Genomic DNA, 25,648 nt, shown 5'->3' on the forward strand with positions numbered 1-25,648 from the left:
CAGCCTTGCATTTTTTTTCGATGAATATTTTGTTTAGTGTTATCGTTTGTTGTTGTTGTTGTTGTTGTTGTTTTTGTTTGACGTTTCTATTTATTTCATATCTTTTGCTTCTGGTATTGGTTCCGGCCTAAAGTATTATATACATCACTCTGCATCACCTCCCACCCCATTCCTCCTTGACAACGTTTTGCTTTCATTTCAAACAAAATGAAAAGAACAAGGGGTTCTTCTATGGTGTGAATATACCATTAAGCGCTTAGAGCAAGCCTTTTTAACGAAAGTTTTTGATTTAGCGCTATATAAATGTTCTTATTATTATTATCTTATTATTATTATTAACACATCTGGAAATAACTTCTTGTTTGTTGTTGAAGGAGTTGATCAGTTTTACAAATAGTGAAGAAAGAAAAACATGTGAAAAATGCATAGCACCCACCAAACATCATGTTTCACCGTGTTACACTCCCCGAGACCAATCCGTCTCTGTCCGCCACGTGTGACGAGGCCTTTATTTCCAAACGACTCTATGCCAGGAGCGGGCCCGTTGATCTTTGAGGGCAGTATTGATCCCCCGGTCTACCCGTTCCCCCTGTCTGTGTAAATGTCTACCCGGGTGGCGTGCGAGGCTTGGAAAGCGGGTGTAATGGATGTCAGGGCTCGCCACCCGGAACAATCTACCCCGCCTTGCCTAGATGGAACACCCGTTTAATGAGGTGAATTTGATTAAACGGAAAAATCGTTCCGAAAACCATTAATCTATGTCGAGTTATGGATCTCTCTCTCTCTCTCTCTCTCTCTCTCGCTCTCTCTCCCTCTCTCTCTCTCTCTCTCTCTCTCTCTCTCTCTCTCTTTCTCCCTCTCTCTCTCTCTCCCCTTCTCTCTCTCTCCCCCCTCTCTCTCTTCCCCCTCTTTCTCTATCTCTCCCCCTCACTTTCTCTCTCCCCCTCTCTCTCCCCCTCTCTCTCCCCCCCCCCCTCTCTCCCTCTCTTTGTCTCTCCCCCCCCCTCTCTCTCTCCCCCTCCCTTTCTCTCTCCCCTCTCTTTCTCTCTCCCCTCCTCTCTCTCTCTCTCCCCCTTCCTTTCTCTCTCCCCCTCTCTCTCTCTCTTCCCCCTCTCTCTCCCTCTCTTTCTCTCTCCCCCCTCTCTCTCTCTCTCTCTCCCTAGCTCTCTCTCTCTTTCCCCCTCTCTGTCTCCCTAGCTCTTTGGCCCTCCCTCCCCCTGTCTCTCTTTCTCTCTCCCCCCTCTCTCTCTCTCTCCCTCTCTCTCTCTCTATCTCCCTAGCTCTCTCTCTTTCCCCCTCTCTGTCTCCCTAGCTCTTTGGCCCTCCCTCCCCCTGTCTCTCTTTCTCTCTCCCTCCCTCTCTCTCTCTCTCTCTCCCTCCCTCTCTCTCTCTCTCTCCCTCCCTCTCTCTTTCTCTCTCCCTAGCTCTCTCTCTTTCCCCCTCTCTGTCTCCCTAGCTCTTTGGCCCTCCCTCCCCCTGTCTCTCTTTTCGCTCTCTTTCTGCGTAATCTGGTGTGATTTATGGCTTCGCTTAACATCTACTTAATCAAAAAGTCGTAATGAGGCAATTTATAACCAAGCCTGAGTCTAATGTAACTCATGGTGTACTTTATTCATTTATGCGATATACTCAGTCCTTTAGAATAAGATGAATAATTTTGAGAAAATCAAATTTCATTGGAAGTGATTCAACTGAGACTAGTTGTGAAACAGATCACTAGGTTTAGCTTCTGTGCACGCGAAAGGTGTTTTAAGTACACCTGAATTGACCCAGATAATCAGTTTGTAACCGGTCTATACCATTCAAATAATAACAATTACCATGACAACAGTTTATTGCCCAGTGAAATAAATACATTAAAACATTGACACATCTAACCTGCCTGTCAACGATGAAAAACTGCACACCGAAATAAGAACTACAAGAACATTCAAAAGGACCACGTCAAGAGCTGTAGAACACACCCAATCAAGCTAACTTGCTTTGCACACAAACGAATAAAACAGTACGATATATTTACTCTAAATGTCTGCAGGCAAACATTTTTTGAAATGGACCATGTCCCACGTGAAAGAAGATTGATTTTGTGCTTCCCTGTATTGTAAGCCTACTATTGTGATAGCAGAATTCAGCCATCGTGCAGTTAGTTGCACTGTGCGGGAAACTTGAAGGTTGATAAACATGCCTGCGGGCATAACCTTCTGTTATACCATAGACCAAATAATGGTCTATGGTTATACTTACTTTGCAAGTATGGGAATGCTTTTCCGGCCGGAAAACTGTCGAGTAAATTGTATAAAACGTGTTATCCTGCTTAGCGCGACCATTACTGCACTATTCTGGCTTGTCGATTTCACTTCCTTTGCCACGAGCGGTGGACTGACAAAACTACGAGTATGCGGTCTTGGTGAAAAAAAATACATGCGTTCAATTTCATTCTGTGAGTTCGACAGCTTGACTAAATGTTGTTATTTCGCCTTACGCGACTTGTTTTCTTCTCAGTTTCTTCTTTTTACATTTGGTCAAGTTTTGACATAGCGCGACAATAAGGTGCACCGTCTGTGTGTGTGTGTGTGTGTGTGTGTGTGTGTGTGTCATGTGTATGTGTGTGTGTGTATAAAGTGATTCTGAAAAAAAACTCGGACCAATCTTCAATGATATCCCCAGACGGTTTTTTCAAATTTTGGATAGATGTCTTTGATGACGTCATATCCGGCTTTTTGTGAAAGTTGAGGCCGCACTGTTACACCCTCATTTTTCAACCAAATTCATTGAAATTTTGGTGAAGCAATCTTCGACAAAGTCCGGACTATGGGATTGCATTTCAGCTTGAAAGCTTAAAAAATAGTTTATTAATTTGTTTATTAAAGTTGTCATTTAAATCGAATTTTCAGAAACAGATTAAAAATGATTGCATTGTATTCTTCATTTTCTCCTGAATTCAAAAATATATAGATATGTCATGTTTACTCTAAACATGTGCTCAGAATGAAATAAAATAGGTCCAGTAAGTACTACGGAAGCGTGCGTCGCGGTATGCCGTGAGCGTGAGCCGTCTCAGTCTTCGGTATGGTTAGCCGAGACTACCTGAATGTAGTCTCGGCGATGACTGATTTGTGGTGTTGATCTTGACAATAATTATGACTAAATGTTTTTATATCGGTTCACGCGACTTGTTTTATTAAATTATTTCCGTACGTCTGTACACAAATAACTGTGAGCCTTGTTTGGGTAAGAAGTTCAGATATCAACGTTTCCGTTTTCGAGTTATTTGGTTCAAACGGCGGGCGATATTGTATCAAAATACTTGCAAAGATGAACAATTAATGTCACGTACAATGAAGCGGTCATTTAACAAGTTCCGGCCGGAGTTGACTGGTAACAGTGAAATTAAGGTTACCAATAGGCGACTTGCCCTTATGATCGGCCTGCGCCGCCAAATCGCGCGATACATCTGCGAACTTGCGTGGCCTTGCGAGATCTTCCGCAGAGATGATGCTGGCATGTCCGGATAGCTCTGTGAGAGGTTGCGCTGGTTTCAATGTGGACACTTCGCCTTGAAAATTGTGAATTTTCAATGTGAACAGTGTGCTGCAGCAATGATAGCCGCGAGAATAATCCTAAAGTTCGTTCAAAGTACCCAAGCATGTCAAGCATGGCCCGTGCACAAAGGAAAGGCGATCGAGGTTTTAAAAACAATTTTTTTAACACAAGCCAGAGAACACCAGCGCTTGTGAGAGCAAAACGTCATTTTGAACTCAAAGCCATGACTCCGTTCCCTACACAAGGCTTTGATAACGAACGGATAAGGGGCGTAACTCCTTAGTCATATTACAGTTGAAAAAGTTCAAAGCGGGTCGGCTTCACTCATGATTTCTTGGCATCAGAGGCTTGACAACATGGACCAACTAAAACGCTGTAGGGCAGAAATTAATATTTTGATGGTATTTTTCAACGTTCTCAGCGTCACTGCAGGAAGTTTCGATTCATTCAAAGATGCAAAGATTTTCATTGTTGGGACTTGACTCTCACTTTCTGCACGCTGAGAACGCCACTTCCTGCAGTGACGCTGAGAACGTTGAAACTGAATACCATCAAAATATTAATTCTGCCCTGGCCTACAGCGTTTTAGTTGGTCCATGATGGGTCCAACCATTTGTTTTCCTAATTTATGTCAAGCCTCTGATGCCAAGAAATTGAGTGAAGCCGACCCGCTTTGAATTTTCAACTGTAATATGACTAAGGAGTTACGCCCCTTATCCGTTCGTTATCAAAGCCTTGTGTAGGGAACGTCATGGCTTTGAGTTCAAAATGGCAAAACGTTTGCCCGCAGGGAAGTGAACCTTCCTTATCTTTCGCACCGGAGAGCTATTTAAGCCAACTTATTACTCAGAGATGGAGCAATCCTGAGTGTGTCAGTTTTGTTTTTAATTTCAAAGAAGATCTGACGGTATGGTTGGGAGACGGGTTGGGCCGGGGGGGGTGAGCTAGTTAACCTTGTTCCAAGGGATATTGAAATCACGGAAAGTTTACACGAAGCACTAAATACAGTATAGTGAGTCACCTACAGAAATGACAGAGACGGACACACTCATACACTTGGGGCAATAGCCTTAAAGAGAGAGAGAGAGGGAGAGAGAAAGAGAAAGAGGGAGGGAGGGATAGCTTTTCAAGCTGCAAAACAAGCGAGTTCGTTGTTTTACACTGAATAATTATTCATAAAAAAATGTCATGTTTTACACGTATTGAAAGAAGCTTAAAATAACAAAATCGATGCGACATTGGATCAAAGCAACATTTACACATTAAGAGGCTTCCGATTCAAATGCCTAGGCTATCATGGTCGATTTACGCCCGACAAAAGCCTCGCTGAAACCTGCCGGAGCCGAACCTCGTAAAACCAGTGATGCCGCAACGCCCGTACGTACGCTTTCTGATTTGGCCCCTCAGCGAGTTGGACAATTAAACTATATCGTCTATATCGCTTGCTGGAAATTACGTCTGATTGCTGTATTTTGTTATTATCAAATTATACAAGTTCCCTTCTATAAAAGTAACAGTTGTATGCAATGTCACCGCCGGGTTTTAAAAACGATGTCAAGATTGAAAATGAAAGTATATCTCCAAACTGTCTCCCAACAGGAAGTTGGCTCTGCGCACTTGCGGCGCTGTTGGGCGCAAAGTAAGAATCCGGGGCAGAGTTGGAATAATTGAGATTTCCCGATTTCAACCTCATTTGATTTCCAACAAAGCGCCGCATTTCCGGAAACGAGCTGCCTCGTTCTAGAAATGGCAACCCTTCGACTGGCACAAAAAAGTATACCCTTTTCACAGCTAATGAATAAGGTATATGAAAAAGCAAGGTCTTATACAGGGGAAGTCTTGAATTGGGGGTGTGGGGGTACACTGTGCAGGGGCGGATCAGTTGCTTTGTAAGGGGGGGGGGGCACTTTGAATCGAAAGTGAATGTGATGGGCGCGAAGCGCCCGAATTTGCTAGGGGGGTCCGGGGGCATGCCCCCCCGGAAAAAAATTTTGCCCAAAGAAGCAAAATGGTGCCATCTGGTGCCATTTGAACTTAGAAATGGTCATAGAATCAGCATAGAAAAACCTTTTTTTTTCTTCTTTTTTTTTTTTTTTTTTTTTTTCGGTGGGGGGGGGGCACGTGCCCCCTGTGCCCCCCCCCACTCGTCCGCCCCTGCTGTGTAACAATTCTCTCAGTGACTGACACGTACTCAGCGCATGCAGCTAGCTAGTTGCTGCTGTCTCGATCTATTTTGAACACAATGATTTTTTTTCTCAGAGTAGAGTGTTAGTTTGTTACAACAGGCTGAAATCATCTTTAATTTGAATCAACATTTTGCAACAATCAATCACATCAATATATTGCACAGACTTGCACATTACGTTTCAAGAGCCTAGATTACCATGGCAGTGACAAGAGCCTACTCAGTAAAGGGACGTAATGCTGTCTCTACAGCCCAGAGAGACTGTGTGAGTTTAATATATAATCAGTTAAGACTGAGTAAAAAAATTATTACAATCGATAGTTACCAGTGAAAGGTTATATCGGAACACTCTTGTTGTGTTTTTGTTGTTGTAAAATGTAAGATCTAAAACGTTAAAAATCACGTAAAATTGGTGCGTTTTGGTCGAGTGGGATGGGTCGTTGAACTGTGTTGTTACAGCCCGCCGAAGTCAGTTATCAAAAGTGTTTTTGCTTTTTGTAATTCGGTTGGTTTGGTGCGTTATAGGCAATGCATCTGCTTTTTCAAGACTAAGCATTGATCACTTTAAAACACAAGGATCATCATTGGCCACCATGACTTGTATCATTTCACATCGCATTCTAAGAAAGAGCAGAATTCTCACTATGCGCGCGGCACATTTCTAGAATCGCGTGGCGCAAAGTAGGAATTCCTACAATGGCGGCCATTGTTGGAATTCCAACAAAGCGCAGGTCATTTCCGGAAAAGCGCTGATGACGAGATGGGTCGCAACAGCGCCATGTTGAATGACGAATGTTGTGCACGCTGAGAGCTTTCAGTTTGACAAGTGGCTGCATTGACTCAACATAACAAGTGTGTTTGGCATTTGTACGTATCATTTAATTAGGTTACTTAACTAAGGCTAGCGCTTCGTTCGTTTTTTAAGCTTTAGGTCTGTCGTAATATTAGAGTTTTGTGTTTGTCAGTCGAAAACAAGATCTTTCTTCTGTCCGTGGTTCGTGCCTTGTTCTGAAACAGACACTCTAACCGAAGAGGGTAGAACGTCTCTGCTTCTACTGTCTTTGCCCTCACTCTCAGTGCTCGATCCCACTATCAATACGTATTGAGCAGACACACCTTTTAAAGTGGTGTTTTGAGGTGGTAATGTTGAACCCCCGCGGGTTAGGGGGAAGAATTTACCCGATGCTCCCCAGCATGTCGTGTTATGTTATGTTATGTTATGTTATCAGACTGGTACTTAGGCTGTTGAGCCTTTGTCTGATCTTTTGATCAGTTGCTATCCTAGCCTAACTTTGGGCTAGGTAACCTACACGATCTTTTGACCGTGGCCTATTCTATCAACTTTTTCTTGGCTGGTGTAGTGAGAGGCATACTGACATTTGGGCTATACATATAATCTTTCAGTGCATTGTCCAAGCGATTTTTGAAACTGTTCATTGTCGGCGCTTCTACCACATTCTTGTCCAAGGAGTTTCACGTGTCTATGATTCTGTTCGTGAAGAAAGATTGTCGGAGAGCTGTTCTGCATTGTTTCTTCTTGAGCTTGAACTGATGTCCACGGGTATTACAAAGGCTATTCAGCTCCAGTGGGTTCTTGCAATCGTAGTATCCATGCACGAATTTGTATGCTTCAATCATGTCTCCCCGGATACGCCTATAGCACATGCTTGGAACTTTCAAAACTCTCAAACGCTCTTCATAACTCAAGGTCTTCAACCCTGGAATACACTTCGTGGCTCTTCTTAATCTTAATACACTTTCAATCAAATTTTTATCTTTCTCGAGTCGGGGACTCCACACCACATTTGCAAACTCCAGATGAGGCCGTACAAGTGCAACAAAGACCTGTCTTAGCGTTTCTGCGTCCAAATGCTCATAAGACCGTCTAATGAGACCCAGGATTCTGTTTGCTTTGTTGACTTGTGTTTCCACGTGCTTTGAGAATTTCAATTCACTGTCTACATTGACTCCAAGGTCCTTTTCTGCACTCGAGCTTTCCAGATCAACCCTGTCCACGCTGCCAGGTTTTCTCATATTATACACAAGTTTCTGATTTTTTGTACCCAACTGTAATGTCTTACACTTATCTGCATTAAAGCGCATCTGCCACTTGTCTGCCCAGTCGACCAAACTGTCCAAATCCCTCTGGAGTTCCTTGCTATCTTCACAAGTTCTGATTTGTCGGTACACTTTTGTATCATCAGCGTACATGCTGCACAGACTGCTCACAACTTCAGGGAGATCGTTAATGTATATATAACAAATAAAACCGGGCCCAGCACACTGCCCTGGGGCACTCCACTTGTCACGTCTTTCCAGTCTGACATAGACCCATTGACCTTCGTAAGAGGCGACTAACGGATTCTGTTTCTCCTTTTACCCTTGTTAAGTGTTTCTTGTATAGAATATAGTCAATTTTTGTAAAGATTTTAGTCAAGCAGTATGTAAGAAATGTTAAGTCCTTTGTACTGGAAACTTGCATTCTCCCAGTAAGGTCATATATATATATGGCCTTGGCTCAGAATTGGTGTCTAGAAACTGTGACAAAAAGTGTTTTTCAGAAAATGTTGTTTTTATAACTGCACATCAAAGAGAAAAAGATGACAAAGACAACCCAACAAGTCTGGAAGAAATCGGACATTTATTGTGTTAACAGTGGACAAAAATGTGCGTACATGCTGTTCATCACACTTACATCATGTCACAAGATAAACATGCCAATTAAAAGGAAACCTGAATAAACAGCTTACAAATTTCAGTTGTAAATTGACAAAGGAAGCCAAAAGGATAAATATGTTCAAAATTCAAAATAAAGTAATTGGAATTACGTTCCCGACAAAAATAAACAGCAGGACAGTTCATCACCTTACAACAATGTGAGGGCCTCCGTTAAAAATAGCAAAAACTTACAGAATTATCAGTTAATATACATGGAATCACATTCATGTACCAATTAGCATCTGTAGCAGATTTCAGAGTGATAATGCAAGCAAATATTTACTTTTAAAGCAATGAAATGTTGAATTGTATGAACAGCAAGTTTCTATTCAGTACAAAAACTAGAAAATCAAACTTAGGTCGCACGTTATCTAGAAAGTCATCTGAAACATCATGTCAAGTGACATAAATTATCATGTTATCATCAACGAGACAAAATTCAAGTTCGTGAACAAGAAACAATTACATAAATTACTCATCCATCTTTTCTGTTCATCACTTTACAGCGTGACAAGGTCACATTTCACATATTAATATCCAAACGGAACAGAGCTAGAACACAATACACATATCCAGAACACACACATCAAAGGAGGGTAACATCAATGGCAAAAAAAAACTTGTAACTTGAAGCACTCAAAAGTTATCACATGAAAACTGGAGATGTTCATCACATTACAGCAAACTTGTCAAAAAATTGAACATAAATAACTGTCCTGTCTGCATAATTCATTTAACATGTCATTAAACAAGTTACATTAGGTGGCAGACATAAAATATAGAACATTGGAGGAAAAAACCGAGCATAGTAAGATTTAGTGACGCCAATAAGAAAAATGTTCATCACCTTACATCACAAGATGAACACATAATGAGACCCGCAAACCACTTTGGTGACAGAACATAAGCAAAATAAGTGAAAATGGAAGAATATATATGACTTAAGATTAAAAATACTCCAAATATGATATGTTCAAAAAAATAATGTGAGATAGAGAAAACTTTGGTGTTTGTTCATAACTTTACACAAATCAGATTGCAGAGATCTGATGTAAGATGATGAACTGTGCATGCTCATGTGACTTGAAGACATTTTGTAATTAGTTGAACATCACAGATTTTGAACTTGACACAAGTAAAAGGTAACTGTTTAAAAAATTCCAATCAATGACAAAGGAAAAAAAAGTTACCTTTGTTCATCACTTTACACACATTTGGCAATAGATGCTTGCTGTAAGGTTATGAACTACGCCAATTAAGTAATTCTAGGAGATAAGTTTGATTTTATCAAAACTATATGAAGATCCGTGGTAAACAATTAGATTAAGGCATTTTTTTCATGACTGATTTCTAAAATAACAACAAAAATCGCTAATTTTTAGATCAGTGTAATTTATTTGCTGAAAAGTGATGAACTACGTCGACATTAGGCATTGCATTTGTCTATCAAAATAACAACATGCTGACGGTTTTATTTTTTTCAAATTATTGGTGAAATCATGCCAGTTATGATTATTTCTCCAGTCTGTCATTAAATTGTTTCTATAAAATGTAAGTTCATCACTTTACAAAAGATCGATACACATTTTTTTTTTTCACATGTAGGAATCGAATTGAAAATTGTCTCAAGATCGGAAACTACGCACAAGTACTTGCTAAACAATACAGAAAAACAAACATCGTTGCATTGTGACAAATTAACAAACTACAAACATTTATTCATAGCCACGCAGTTCATCACGCTAGATAACACAATTACAGCAAAACATTTACCTTTACGTTCTCTATTTCCTTCGTCCATGACGACTTCATTCACAATGACACTTCACCCTTTATTGATTTCGCGCCTAAAACAATGGAATGTGACCGCTCACACCTTTCCGATAAAATATTAGTCCGATCAAAAATGTAGTTCATCACGATGCATCTTACAGCAAATTGACACATTTCACCTATGAAGCCATTTTCTGTACAAACTACAACGCAAACCATGAATTTTGATCCAGCAAATAATACTCGGGTCTAGTCTCATCAAATATTTGAGTGAACAACGGCGATTGTATTTTTTGATAACTCATTGTAGTGAACGATTCATCCGCGTGTTTCCTTACGACAATACGTGATGAACATCACTTCGTTTGTTTCCGGAAAATACTCGGCGATGCATTGACCGTTTCTGCCCGAAAGATACTCTATGATTTCATCAGCCTTTGCAGAACAGGAAAACTTCATTTTTGAGTCACTTGAGAAAAAGTGACTCTATGTAATCGGTCAGTGTTAGTCTGTCCGGCCGGCCGTCCGGCCGTCCGTAGACACCACCTTAACGTTGGACTTTTCTCGGAAACTATCAAAGCGATCGGGCTCATATTTTGTTTAGTCGTGACCTCCAATGACCTCTACACTTTAACGATGGTTTCGTTGACCTTTGACCTTTTCAAGGTCACAGGTCAGCGTCAAAGGAAAAATTAGACATTTTATATCTTTGACAAAGTTCATCGGATGTGATTGAAACTTTGTAGGATTATTCTTTACATCAAAGTATTTACATCTGTAGCCTTTTACGAACGTTATCAGAAAAACAAGGGAGATAACTAGCCTTTTCTGTTCGGCAACACACAACTTAACGTTGGGCTTTTCTCGGAAACTATAAAAGTGACCGGGCTCAAATTTTATGTGAACGTGACTCATTGTGTTGTGAATAGCAATTTCTTCCTGTCCATCTGATGCCTCATATAATATTCAGAACTGCGAAAGTGACTCGATCGAGCGTTTGCTCTTCTTGTTTATGTTATGTCCTCGAACACTATCGCAATAAATTAATCCAATTAGACCCACTGTAAAATGTCACAAACAAATCGAGAAAACTCGGCCGATAATTAGCACAAATTGCGTCACAGCGACCAAAAGAACAACATCGGCTATCGACTTGAAGTGAAAACGGAAAGGTAAACATGTCTTAGATCCAAGAAATCTCTTCCCGTTGTCCTTCTGTGGCTCTGTTCACAGAAATTAGGCCATGAATAACCCGAGTGGGGGGAAAGTGGAGTTCGACGCCATTTCTGAGCCAAGGCCATATATATATTGTACTACGTTGAAAGCCCTTGGAGCAAATTTTTGATTAGTGCTTTTGTGAACAAGAAACAATTAACAAGTAGCTCCAGGGTTCCACATCACGTAAAATTGGAGGTATTATACCCTCTGACCCCCCAAATCACGTACAAGACGCTCTTTGAAAGGGTGTCGGTATGTAACAATTATTTTGCCAAGAGGTATAATAACATACGACTTGAAAGGCAAAAGGGTATGACTTTGATCGTTTTACAAACGGTACGACTGGTTATGCGACGCTCGAGGTTTTTTTGTCTTTTTGACTCACATGCGAAGCAAAAGTGAGTCTATGTACTCACCCGAGTCGTCCGGCCGTCCGTCCGGCCGGCCGTCCGGAAAACTTTAACGTTGAATATTTCTTGGACACTATTCAGTCTATCAGTACCAAATTTGGCAAGATGGTGTATGATGACAAGGCCCCAAAAAACATACATAGCATCTTGACCTTGCTTCAAGGTCAAGGTCGCAGGGGCCATAAATGTTGTCTAAAAAACAGCTATTTTTCACATTTTTCCCATTTTCTCTGAAGTTTTTGAGATTGAATACCTCACCTGTATATGATATATAGGGCAAAGTAAGCCCCATCTTTTGATACCAGTTTGGTTTACCTTGCTTCAAGGTCAAGGTCACAGGAGCTCTTCAAAGTTGGATTGTAATACATATTTTGAAGTGACCTTGACCCTGAACTATGGAAGATAACTGTTTCAAACTTAAAAATTATGTGGGGCACATGTTATGCTTTCATCATGAGACACATTTGGTCCCATATGATCAAGGTCAAGGTCACTTTGACCCTTATGAAATGTGACCAAAATAAGGTAGTGAACCACTAAAAGTGACCATATCTCATGGTAGAAAGAGCCAATAAGCACCATTGTACTTCCTATGTCTTGAATTAACAGCTTTGTGTTGCATGACCTTGGATGACCTTGACCTTGGGTCAAGGTCACATGTATTTTGGTAGGAAAAATGTGTAAAGCAGAAGGTCAAGCATGTGAGTCGTATGGGCTTTGCCCTTCTTGTTTTTTGTTTGCGGGAGACTAATTTCGGAAAGCTTCACCGGCGATCTCGACATGTCTCCAGGAAGTTGGCGCTGTCAGCGTGACCAGAGTTACTTCCCCTCCGCTATTTTTGGTTCTGTTGGTTCCGCAAAGACCGCGAGCGTGCAAGTTTGCAGATGATCAGTTTTGTCACTGACTTTGTGTTTGAAAATGCCACGACCAAGAAAGCCTGCTGCAGTTGATCCAAAACAACGAACTTTGACGTTTGCGATACCTGATCCTGCTGAAAGTGCTCAAACCAGTTCAAATGATCTGACTGTTCAGGAGAAGTGGAAAATTGAGTTTCCATGGCTGAAGAGAGACCCAGACACCGGGGCCATGCTGTGCAAAGATTGCCGAGCCACCGAGGCTTCAAACATTTTTGGAAGGGACGGCTCAAGCAATTTTCAACGATCTGCTCTTGTTAGACATAACGAGAGTGGCCAACATCGCATATCAACAGGGACATTCACAAACAGTGATGGCAAAAGACAAACAATACACGAAGCCTTAGCCAGTCAGACTGCCGGAAACAAAAGCCATGCAGACGACGGAAACGTGTCAGCAAGACGTGTGTTGATGGAGACCGTACAGTTCATGATTAATGAAATAATCCCAGATATCAAATTCCCCAAACTTGTCGAACACATGGTAACTAATTCTCTCTCTCTCTCTCTCTCTCTCTCTCTCTCTCTCTCTCTCTCTCTCTCTCTCTCTCTCTCTCTCTCTCTCTCTCTCTCTCTCTCTCTCTTTTCTCTCATCATGTCAGATTTTAAATCGCATGAATTACAACAATGAAAACAATGCCATTCTTTCTGCGACGTTTCTGAATTTTGTTTTCTAAATATTTCTTTTTGATTGATTGATTGGAGATTTATATAGCGCACTGTATTTTTCTTCTTATCGGCCTCCTCTGATTAAATCTAATATAGTAATAATCTGAATTTTCATAGCATTACCCTGAATTTGTGGGGAAAAAAACTGTGTGGCACTGCACTGTTGAACTCATAATTGTCAGTTGGTGGCTGGGTTCTGGGTTATTAATAAAAGTTTACTGTTCAGAATTTCAAGCCAGTTTACTTGTTCATTTTGTGAAAGCTCTCAGCCTCTGACTAGTGTTTTGATACCCCGGTAATTGCTGTAAATGTGTAAGTGTTATTCACTTATTGTAATGCTACAAGCAAGAATTTACACATATTCCCGCAGTGGGGCACTGCGGTTATGAAATTAAAAGCCCCTCCTGTTTTTGGAACCGCAGGAGCTTTCTAGTTTGCTGTTAGGTAGATTTTTGGTTCCTCTTTCCTGTCATGCTCTCTTTTTCTTCATGAATTCTTTTCTTTTTTCTGCCTTCTTGCTCATTCACCTGTATTTTTTCCAAAAATCTCTTCTCTTGCCGCTTGTCTCGCGATTCATGTATAGTTTAATCTGTTAGTGTTCTGATGTAAGTCCAGCAGTAGATAGGTTAAGCCTAGTTTAACATACTGGAAACTGGTAATCTTCCAGTAGGTATTAATTTAGTTTTACTAAAGCCTGCTGGGACACAAGTAATGGGTTAGTGCATTTGTAAACAGGAATCGCTTGACAAGTGGCCCCCTTCATCCCCCCCTTCCTCGTCCTGATATGGCTCTGCGTAGTCGGCTGGACGTTAAGCAACAAATAAACAAACAAAAATTTACACATATGACATTTCACAATGGTCATACATATTTCCTTTATTCAAAGCACTCTCAAAGTCAAATTGACAATGCAATTTGCACACATTGACATCATGCACATGCAAGAACCTGGTAAAACAGCAATGCAATACACCGAGTCGCCGACAACATGCCATACCCTTTGATCAATCAGGAAAGGGTATGAAAACCCTTTACTTTTTTGGTGAAAGGGTATGAATATCCTTGACCTCAGAGCCTGTGTGGAACCCTGAGCTCTATCCCATCTGCCCCCTTTCCCCGTCGCGATATAACCTTCGTGGTTGAAAACGACGTTAAACACCAAAGAAAGAAAGAACTATGCAACAATAATGATCATTTATGACCGGCGTGGTTGCTAAACGGAAGAAGAAGAACTTTAGCTTTGTTAATTCATAGCTCAGAATCCACTGGAATTTAAGCCTCCAATTTTGCAGAACCCCGCCCTCTAGTAAGCATAACAAGTCATATTAGATACCTTTGTCTTTGAAGTTATGGAATGAACTGTACAGATGCTTGTCATTTACATGGCTTTTGGATGGAAATCATCCGCACAGCCATGTGTTCTAAGGAAGGGAGGCAGCTCTGTTGATACTAATACTACAGCTGATGGGGTCTATGTCGACCAAAAGAGTGGGATTCCCTGTAGGTGGAGTTCCTGGAGTGGGATTCCCTGTACAGGGTGGAGTTCTTCAATAAAACTTGCAAACCATACTCGAATTTCTAAGAAATATCAAAAAAGATTGAAAAACATCAAATTCTACCGATGTCGCCAAGCATCACGTGACTTTCAGCGATATCAGCAACACGCTACAGAAACTAAATCCTGTGGTATTCCCTATATACAGGGAATCCCACTCCAGGAACTCCACCTACAGGGAATTCCACTCTTTTGGTCGACATAGACCCCATCAGCAATACTACATGTGCATATTTTCGTCCATCAAATGACCAAATTAATTGATAAATTGGCACATAATAGATTATGCTTGAGGTTGGAGATCAGTCTGTCAAATAATTTTGTATTAAATAACCAAAGGGAAGTAAACGCTCTTTATCCATACGACATGTGTAATGGAAAAAGCAAGAAATATTCTTTGTTTTGATTGAAGGGACTCATATAAAAAAGAAGTCAATAATGCCACTGGATTGTGAGCTATGAATTTACTTTACAATTCTAAAGTTCAAGACTACCGTTTCGAGGTCTGTCTGGCTATGAAAAGCGTGCAGCTGAGCCTCTCACAAAAGGTGCTCCCCTGTCCACCTCCAACTTTGAGTGAATGGATTTCATTTTAGAGCCATGCAATGATAATCTATCCTGACCTAGCTGATCTTAAGCACGCATATCACAGAGTAATTTCAAGTGGAAAAAACAAGTGTAAATTTTTGGATCATAATTTAGACATTCTTAGCGCTGATGAGGGAAAAGTGGCTGCCCAAAAAAGGAGACAGCTGGAGGCGGAGGGGGAATAACAATGTACAGCACGCAAAACTGCAAGTCTTGTACACAAAATAAATGCACATGTACTTGTTTATTGGATATGGATGTATTATTTTCATACAATATGATGCGCAAAACCATGAAGGTAGTGAAGATATATATAGACAGCGGAAAATGTGTTGATCATACGTTACATACTTTGTCCAAAACGAGACATGTGAAAACAACGTCTGCTTTCACTTCAGTATGTATTTACTGCGGTTCTACTAATGCAGTATTAGAAACAAAATATTAATTCTGCAAAAATGTTTTAAAACTATGCCAATGGACCTAATTTAGTCATTATCGTAGCAAAACTAACAAGTGCCTTTCACCAACAATTGTTTTGTCCGTTTGTACGTGTAACGTATGACTATGACCAATCGACATTTTCGTGGACTGTTGACTCCGGATCCGTTTCCTGCCTGTTGCTAAGAATAGAATTGACCAACTGTTACTCAGTACAAACGCACATTTGAGAGCGACTCGATAAGTTGAAAAACTGTGTCCATGCTTTTCATTCTGTAACGTATGACACATTGTAACGTATGACATGCAGAACACAGCTTTGATGCAAGACTGAACGTTTAAATGTAGTTTTATTTGATAAGATTTTGTGTTTCATAGTCATACTTAAAAATCGTTGGTCTGTTCATGCTTTGAATGTGTGGAACATCGTTGAGCATACTTTTTTGAATTTGGACACAGGCTCATGCTGTGTCCGGGTAACGAAAGAGATCTTCTGCTAAGATTGGTGTCTATTTTTAGCTTCCATGATTTGTTTTGAGTTGTGCGAAGTGAGACTGAGAGTCTGGGTGTACATTCCAAACATAAGCTGTGTATTCCAGAAAATATATTGCAAAGAATGTCATTGTACCTTGTGTTCATTTTGTTGTTCAATTTCATTATTCTTACCAAAGATTAACTTATTCGATTTGTTTTCTGCACACATAACAGTTCTTTATTTGAATATTTCACAGTTTACTTGAATTATTTTCAGGACTGGGAATGATACACCTTTCGTCGTAAATACGGCGAAGTCCTTTTCTAATTGTGTAAGAAAAGAGCCTCCGTGTGCCCTTAAAAATGCTTAAAGCGCAACATTTTCACGTAAGTACGCCCAAACCACTTTTAGTTTTACTCATTCCCAGGCCTGATTTTAGGTTCAATGCCTCTAGTAGATATTGTGAAACAATTATTTACTTTTTTTTCAGAAAGGAAACTCACACAGGATGGCGCTGTCGACTGAGATTTCTCTGGACCAGATTGACGACTGGTTCCAGATCGGAAAGAAGGCAACGTCGAGCTCGTTGAACGGTCTGCCAGCGGGCACGTTGCTGGGCCGACAGCTTGACCCCAAGACAAAGCTAGCGCACGTGACGGAGGAACCCAACTTTGACCAGTACTACCCGTCCTATAAAAGGTAAAATACACTAGCCAGTAACTTGAGTAAATGTAAGAGATGACTTTAAACTTCATTCAATTGTAAAGTAAGGAAGTTTGAATTTATTTCCCAAGCTTCTTATTGCAGACTGGTGAGTTGCATTGAATGTGGCTTTAAATTTAATGCAAAGACGCAGAGAGAAAGATGTACATTTGTCTTCAAGTTCAACAGTGTTTGATAAAAGGGGGGGGGGGGGGAATGGTACACATGTACAACATACAAACAGTGATGGCGCTAGTATTTTTTCAAACCGGTACGCACAACTTTTATAGTGCAAACATGTCAAGAAAAAAACGGTAGACTGGTCGGTAACCAGTAAGAGTCCAACTCAGAGTACTGTTTTTTGTTTGTTTTACCGGCAAAAAAACATCGGTAGTTCCAAAAATCAACCGGTAGGTCATGCCGGCAGCCAATTTTGTTCCAGTATTTTCTCGTTTCAACCGGTAAAATACTGGTAATTACCGGTTAACGCCAATACTGTACAAAATGGCTAACTTGTACAGCAACAACATTCATGGAGGTCTGTAAAGTTGATATTCCACTGAAAGATCGAGGATATTGTGTGAAACACTAACAGTCTGTTAGGTTGCCTGAAAGCTTAGTATGATTATTGTGATGTCTATATCAGGTCGCTATGGCCTTGTGAAATGTCTCATAGTCATACTGTTATTGGCTTCATGTTTTTCTTTTTCAGACAAAATTCTTCTCAGGCAGGCCATGCGCAGTATCAGGAGTACATTCGTCAGAGTCAAGAAAACATTGAGGTATGCCTTTCATTGCCAATGAGTTCCAACTTCAAGGCGTGATGCTACATACCTTGTTTTTGTGTCATGCAAGCACCAACGAATGCTAGAATTATTTTCTGAAGAAGCCATGTGGTGGTTTGTCCGTGTGGTTAGAATGATATGAATGACAAAGGTAGAAGACAAGGTTTATGAATATGGTGCGTGGGCAAGGTATATGTCCTACACTGGTGTGTAGCACAACAAGTTTGAAGAATGACAGTGAACAAATGAGAAATGATTTATTAAACCTGCCGTGTAGAATTAGAAGCAAGAAAAATTAGGTCAGAAAAGGCCTTCATTTTACAACCTATCATCCATCCAGGTGTATGAATATCTGATATTCTCCGTTCCAGTGATGATAAAGTCTACGGTACTTTCTTAGCTAGTTAGCAATGATCTTATGATGGTGCAGACATGTTAGTTATTCTCAATAGTTATGTTTTCTGTGTTAGTTTGCAATTGCTGTTGAAATGATTTTCTGTGCCACAGTCATTGTTTATATTTTTGATAAAGACTGATCAAATCATATTTATTTCAGTGACCCCGTGCAGATTGTGTTAATAATCACTGTACTATATTGACACCACAGCCTGGCGGTCGAGTGTCCCCCTCAGACCTGTCTGACCGTCTTGACCAGCTGTGTTAATACTCACTGTACTATATTGACACCACAGCCTGGCGGTCGAGTGTCCCCCTCAGTCCTGTCTCACTGTCTTGACCAGCTGTGTTAATCCGTCGCGATATAACCTTCGTGGTTGAAAACGACGTTAAACACCAAATAAAGAGAGAAAGCTGTGTTAATACTCACTGTACTATATTGACATCACAGCCTGGCAGTCGAGTGTCCCCCTCAGACCTGTTTGACCGTCTTGACCAGCTGTGTTAATACTCACTGTACTATATTGACATCACAGCCTGGCGGTCGAGTGTCCCCCTCAGACCTGTCTGACCGTCTTGACCAGCTGTGTTAATACTCACTGTACTATATTGACATCACAGCCTGGCGGTCGAGTGTCCCCCTCAGACCTGTCTGACCGTCTTGACCAGCTGTGTTAATACTCACTGTACTATATTGACACCACAGCCTGGCGGTCGAGTGTCCCCCTCAGTCCTGTCTGACCGTCTTGACCAGCTGTGTTAATACTTACTGTACTATATTGACATCTCAGCCTGGCGGTCGAGTGTCCCCCTCAGTCCTGTCTGACCGTCTTGACCAGCTGTGTTAATACTCACTGTACTATATTGACATCACAGCCTGGCGGTCGAGTGTCCCCCTCAGACCTGTCTGACCGTCTTGACCAGCTGTGTTAATACTCACTGTACTATATATTGACATCACAGCCTGGCGGTCGAGTGTCCCCCTCAGACCTGTCTGACCGTCTTGACCAGCTGTGTTAATACTCACTGTACTATATTGACATCACAGCCTGGCGGTCGAGTGTCCCCCTCAGACCTGTCTGACCGCCTGGACCAGCTGGACGTGGATAGCACAGTTTGCGGCAGCGTGGCCATGCCTGAGGACTTCATCCCAGAGGGCGCCACTGCCGTGTACGACAACTACAGCTTCCAGCACTGCTATGACCCCAAGCTGCCCATCACGCGGAAAGCAGAGGAGGTGAGCCGGGCTGAAACTCTTATCACAGATTGCCTTTCACTTCTATAGCGTTCTGTTTGAGACTGACCATACATGAAGATCTGTAGCTCTTTGCGCTGACTTTCATAGCCCCTAACTGCCCGTCACACAGAAAGCAGAGGAGGTGAGTCGGGCACAAACTCCATCACTCATTGTCTTGCACCTCACTGGCTGCCTGATGGAGACAGATCATTATTGACAATCAGTAGAAACTCAAACATTTCCTTGCGCTTCACTGACGTTCTGTTGCAGACAGATCATTAGTAAAGATCAGTAACTCCTTACTCTGCTCATAACATAAAAGGCAGAGAATGTGAGTCAGGGAGAAACTCGATCACAGATTTCATTGCATTTCACTAGCCTTCTGTTGAAGACAGACCATACACGAAGATTGGTTGTTTGAAAGCCCCAAGCTGCCTATCATTACAACAAGCAAGGCATGCAAGTTAGGGGGAGATTTAGATTGTAATAATGTGGTGAGTTTATGTTGTGCGCTGTACGAGTGAAATTCCGTAGTCTGTTGCAGTGGGGAAATGGCATCAAGCACATTCTCAAAAAGTCAGGTCTTTATTATCCAAAAACACAGGCAGTAGCAACGAACATTTGTGCTCTTTTCACAAAGAAAGTTGGCTCTCACTAACTGATGTCTAATGTTTGGAGCGTTTATACTCCCCTGACCCTGTGTTGATCTGACAAAGAGAGCATGCTGTGTTGGTCGTTCCAGGTGATTCTGACGATTGAGAGCAACCAGGTGACCATCATCCAGGGGTCGACGGGGTCAGGTAAAACCACACAGGTACCGCAGTTCATCCTGGACCACTACGCAGCGAAAGGCGAGTACTGCAACATCATCGTCACCCAACCGCGACGTATCGCCGCAGTCAGCATCGCCAAGCGTGTCTGTCAGGAGCGGGGCTGGCCAGTGGGCAGTGTCTGTGGATATCAGGTGAGAGGTCATGCTGCTGGCTTTTCATGCTTCTCTGGTTTTGTTTTGTTCTTCATTATCTTGTGTTGGAAGATAGGGTAGATAGGCGATAATTAAACACCTCTTGGTCTCTTCTTCTGTTTCTTGTGTGTGAACTTGCTAAACAGTCAAGAGCTGAATGAATGATCAGTTTTCTATGTCTGTTAAAGTTGTTTTATTTGAAGTTTGTTTATTCTTTGCGACTTATGTTTGTTTATTTTTCAAGTGTGCAAAAAGTCTGAACCTTGTTGTTTCTGACACTGGTAAGCATTAAGGGTTTACATCCCATGCCTGGTGAGCATTGAGGGTTTACATCCCATGCCTGGTGAGCATTGAGGGTTTACATCCCATGCCTGGTGAGCATTGAGGGTTTACATCCCATGCCTGGTGATCTAGGCACTGTGTAGCTAACATCATGTAGGTATAGACAGATATGTTTGTGTGGAGCAGTGTCAGGTACATTCTTGTCATAAACACTTACCATTTGTATTTTGTATGGACTGTGCGCGTCTGTCTGTTCAGATTGGAATGGACCTGAAGTTTGGCGACGACACACGCTTGCTGTACTGCACCACGGGGGTGCTGAGAGAGAAACTCATCAACAAGAAGAACATGCACCAGTACACACACGTCATTCTCGACGAGGTAGAAATGCACTGCACACGCTCATAACATGCACCAGTACACACACGTCATTCTCGACGAGGTAGAAATGCACTGCACACACTCATAACATGCACCAGTACACACACGTCATTCTCGACGAGGTAGAAATGCACTGCACACACTCATAACATGCACCAGTACACACACGTCATTCTCGACGAGGTATGAATACATTGCACACACTCATAACATGCACCAGTACACACACGTCATTCTCGACGAAGTAGAAATGCACTGCACACACTCATAACATGCACCAGTACACACACGTCATTCTCGACGAGGTAGAAATGCACTGCACACACTCATAACATGCACCAGTACACACACGTCATTCTCGACGAGGTAGAAATGCACTGCACACACTCATAACATGCACCAGTACACACACGTCATTCTCGACGAGGTATGAATACATTGCACACACTCATAACATGCACCAGTACACACACGTCATTCTCGACGAAGTAGAAATGCACCGCACACACTCATAACATGCACCAGTACACACACGTCATTCTCGACGAGGTAGAAATGCACTGCACACACTCATAACATGCACCAGTACACACACGTCATTCTCAACGAGGTAGAAATGCACTGCACACACTCATAACATGCACCAGTACACACACGTCATTCTCGACGAGGTAGAAATGCACTGCACACACTCATAACATGCACCAGTACACACACGTCATTCTCGACGTTGTATGAATATACTGCACACACTCATAACATGCACCAGTACACACACGTCATTCTCGACGTTGTATGAATATACTGCACACACTCATAACATGCACCAGTACACACACGTCATTCTCGACGAGGTATGAATATACTGCACACACTCATAACATGCACCAGTACACACACGTCATTCTCGACGAGGTATGAATATACTGCACACACTCATAACATGCACCAGTACACACACGTCATTCTCGACGAGGTATGAATATACTGCACACACTCATAACATGCACCAGTACACACACGTCATTCTCGACGAGGTATGAATATACTGCACACACTCATAACATGCACCAGTACACACACGTCATTCTCGACGAGGTAGGAACACACAGCACACTCTCACAACATGCACCAGTCATACCTACACCATTGCCATGTAGAGAACAAAATCCATGACATGTACACACATGCTTTTGTTAGTTAGGTGGGGATGTGTTGTGGACAGAATGTAATGAGTGTATTTGGGTCATGTGCCAGATTGAGGTGAGAATAGAGTGAAGGGAGATGATCTTGTCAAACCGCTGTGCAAGTCAAACAGTACTATGTAGAGACTCTGACACTGAGTAAAGAGATTAACCTTGTTTAATGAAATGTTGAAAGTAAGGACAGAAATATAACACCCAGTACAACTTTATCTGAGAAGTCTTTGAGATTGTCAAACAGCACACACAGAACACAAAATTGGTGTTAACAAAAGGTTGGACTTGCAGTGAGTGAACCATGCAGCGTGTGTTGACAGGTACACGAAAGGGACCAGGAGTCGGACTTTGCCCTGCTGGTGGTCAAGAAACTGCTGCGAACTAACTCTCAGCACGTCAAGGTCCGTGTTCACCTGGCTGTCTTCATAGCACACTCATTATTGGGGCAGAGAGGAGATTAGGAGTCCCTTGTTACAGTTCATTTTAGCAATAAAATTGACCTTTTTCCAAACATGTATTCAAGTTATGCAACATTTGTTTCATTGGTAAGAGGTCCATGGTTTTTTAAAGCCTTTGCAAGTTTAAAGGATTTGAAGTTCTCACTTACTGTAAGTGTTGTTCACTGTTGTGAATGAATGGAGGTACGTGTAGTGCATTAAAGGGAGTTGTGATGGAACAGTCTCAGAAGACAGAGGTACGTGTAGTGCGTTAAAGGGAGTTGTGATGGAACAGTCTCAGAAGACAGAGGTACGTGTAGTGCGTTAAAGGGAGTTGTGATGGAACAGTCTCACAAGACAAAGGTATGTCAATGTCATTTAGACTTGCTTCAGATCAGACTCAAGAAACATCCTCTTAGAATCAGCACTTCTAAATGCTGTAGTGGGGGTATCTCCGTTTTAAAGATTTTCTCAATTCTGAAAAGTAAAAGTCTCATAAGAAAGAGCGTTTTAAAATGGAAGAAGTTTTACTCACACTATGATGGGAAAGCTTAAGAAATAAGATCCTTATGTAGAGAGTCTGAAATTGGAGGGTCTGAAATGAGGAGTGTGACTAGTTTGTCTTGGTTACCATGGTTACCATGTTCATCTTAAACTGTGACACAGGTGATCCTGATGTCAGCCACCATGAACTCTGACCAGTTCGCTCGCTACTTCTCCCTGCCCGTCATGGACGTCCTGGAACCTGCGCCTGTCGTCAACGTGGAGGGTCAAGTCTTCAAGGTCTCCCAGTTCTTCGCTGATGACCTCAAACCGCTTGGTCCAGTGAGTTAGGTTTTTTTCACATTTATTTGTGTGTGTGTGTGTGTGTGTGTGTGTGTGTACATGTGTGTGTACGTGTGTGTGTGTGTGTGTGTGTGTGTGTGTACATTTATATGAGTGGGTTACTGAGGGTGTGTGTCAGAATACTTATACTCTCATACATTCGTAATAGGATTTCTTATAGGGCCAATGTTCAAATATTTTTGTCTGAAGTCATTTCTCAGTGCTGAAAACTTCTTTTGATACTGTATCCATAGACTTTTGTTTACGTCATGAATGAGTGTTTGAGTGAGTCAAGGTCTGCCATAGATGAGGGTGGTACAGAGTGACGCGTTGCTTTATGGCTGCAGGTGCCGGACTTTGAGGAGGGCCGCCCAATGCTGCACCCACAGATTGTGGACATCGCCATACGACTGATCCAGGAGTTTGACAAGCTGGAGATCAAGGAACAGGGGTAGGTGTCACGCTGTGCATAGTGTATCAGTGTGTATGACAGTAACAATGTTAGGCTGATCCAGGAGTTCGACAAGCTGAAGATCTAGGAACAGGGTTAGGTGTCACGCTGTGCATAGTGTATCAGTGTGTATGACAGTAACAATGTTAGGCTGATCCAGGAGTTTGACAAGCTGAAGATCTAGGAACAGGGGTAGGTGTCACGCTGTGCATAGTGTATCAGTGTGTATGACAGTAACAATGTTAGGCTGATCCAGGAGTTTGACAAGCTGAAGATCTAGGAACAGGGGTAGGTGTCACGCTGTGCATAGTGTATCAGTGTGTATGACAGTAACAATGTTAGGCTGATCTAGGAGTTTGACAAGCTGAAGATCTAGGAACAGGGATAGGTATTACGCTGTGCATAGTGTCCAAGTTCTGCATTGTATCAGTGGTTGTTAGTGGAAGTGAAAATGTGTGAGGCCATGTTAATATGTCTGTTTTAAGGAGCAGGGGTAGACACAGACTCTGTGCATACTGTTCAAGGCCAGCTTGTATCAGTGTTTGTGAAAGTAAAAACGTGTCACTGTGATACCAGTGTAAACATATCTGTATTTTATGACTTCCCTTATAAAATGGGATAGGAAGAACTGTTTTGTTTTGGCCTTCACCAGCGACCAAGAAGAACTTTAGTTTGACAGTGAAACGGACAAGTCTGTCAGGTTTCTGTAAACTCAAAACCTGAAGGCTGGGGGTCCTGGGTGGATGATATGATCATGAAAGCAGCATTCACAGGTGCACTGGACAGCGGGACATTGCTCAGCTGTTCATTCTCCTTAACCTGGTGTTCTATTGGTTGATTGCTTACAAGCGTTGTTGTGGTTTTTGCCAGTTCATTACTTGCTTGACTGACTGTGTTACAGGGTCGACCAGAACACGGGCTATGCCACTGTGCGAGGAACTGTTCTCTTCTTCTTGCCTGGTAAGTCTCACGTCCTTCACTGTCCAGGCCTTGTCTTCTTCTTGCCTGGTAAGTCTCACGTCCTTCACTGTCCAGGCCTTGTCTTCTTCTTGCCTGGTAAGTCTCACGTCCTTCACTGTCCAGGCCTTGTCTTCTTCTTGCCTGGTAAGTCTCACGTCCTTCACTGTCCAGGCCTTGTCTTCCTCTTGCCTGGTAAGTCTCACGTCCTTCACTGTCCAGGCCTTGTCTTCTTCTTGCCTGGTAAGTCTCACGTCCTTCACTGTCCAGGCCTTGTCTTCTTCTTGCCTGGTAAGTCTCACGTCCTTCACTGTCCAGGCCTTGTCTTCTTCTTGCCTGGTAAGTCTCACGTCCTTCACTGTCCAGGCCTCGTCTTCTTCTTGCCTGGTAAGTCTCACGTCCTTCACTGTCCAGGCCTTGTCTTCTTCTTGCCTGGTAAGTCTCACGTCCTTCACTGTCCAGGCCTTGTCTTCTTCTTGCCTGGTAAGTCTCACGTCCTTCACTGTCCAGGCCTTGTCTTCTTCTTGCCTGGTAAGTCTCACG

At 42.1% G+C, this 25,648-nt stretch overlaps 1 protein-coding gene across 2 annotated transcripts in view; it reads left to right on the forward strand.

The window, feature by feature from the left end:
* Window positions 1-6,484: 6,484 nt before the first annotated feature.
* Window positions 6,485-25,648, forward strand: part of LOC138952140 (ATP-dependent RNA helicase TDRD9-like) — a 92,327-nt gene continuing 73,163 nt past the window's right edge. The window contains exons 1-10 of one of the 2 annotated variants that reach the window (XM_070323735.1): window positions 6,485-6,595; window positions 16,980-17,188; window positions 17,904-17,973; window positions 19,421-19,609; window positions 20,352-20,573; window positions 21,114-21,236; window positions 22,756-22,836; window positions 23,539-23,697; window positions 24,045-24,148; window positions 25,050-25,108. In XM_070323735.1, the coding sequence (XP_070179836.1) occupies window positions 16,998-17,188; window positions 17,904-17,973; window positions 19,421-19,609; window positions 20,352-20,573; window positions 21,114-21,236; window positions 22,756-22,836; window positions 23,539-23,697; window positions 24,045-24,148; window positions 25,050-25,108 (1,198 nt within the window). In that variant the 5' untranslated portion in view covers window positions 6,485-6,595; window positions 16,980-16,997. The remainder of the gene's footprint in view (window positions 6,596-16,979; window positions 17,189-17,903; window positions 17,974-19,420; window positions 19,610-20,351; window positions 20,574-21,113; window positions 21,237-22,755; window positions 22,837-23,538; window positions 23,698-24,044; window positions 24,149-25,049; window positions 25,109-25,648) is intronic. The other variant, XM_070323736.1, reaches the window with a different exon arrangement.

The sequence above is a fragment of the Littorina saxatilis genome, linkage group LG17 (genome assembly GCF_037325665.1).
Source record: "Littorina saxatilis isolate snail1 linkage group LG17, US_GU_Lsax_2.0, whole genome shotgun sequence".
Taxonomy (NCBI): Eukaryota; Metazoa; Mollusca; class Gastropoda; order Littorinimorpha; family Littorinidae; genus Littorina; species Littorina saxatilis.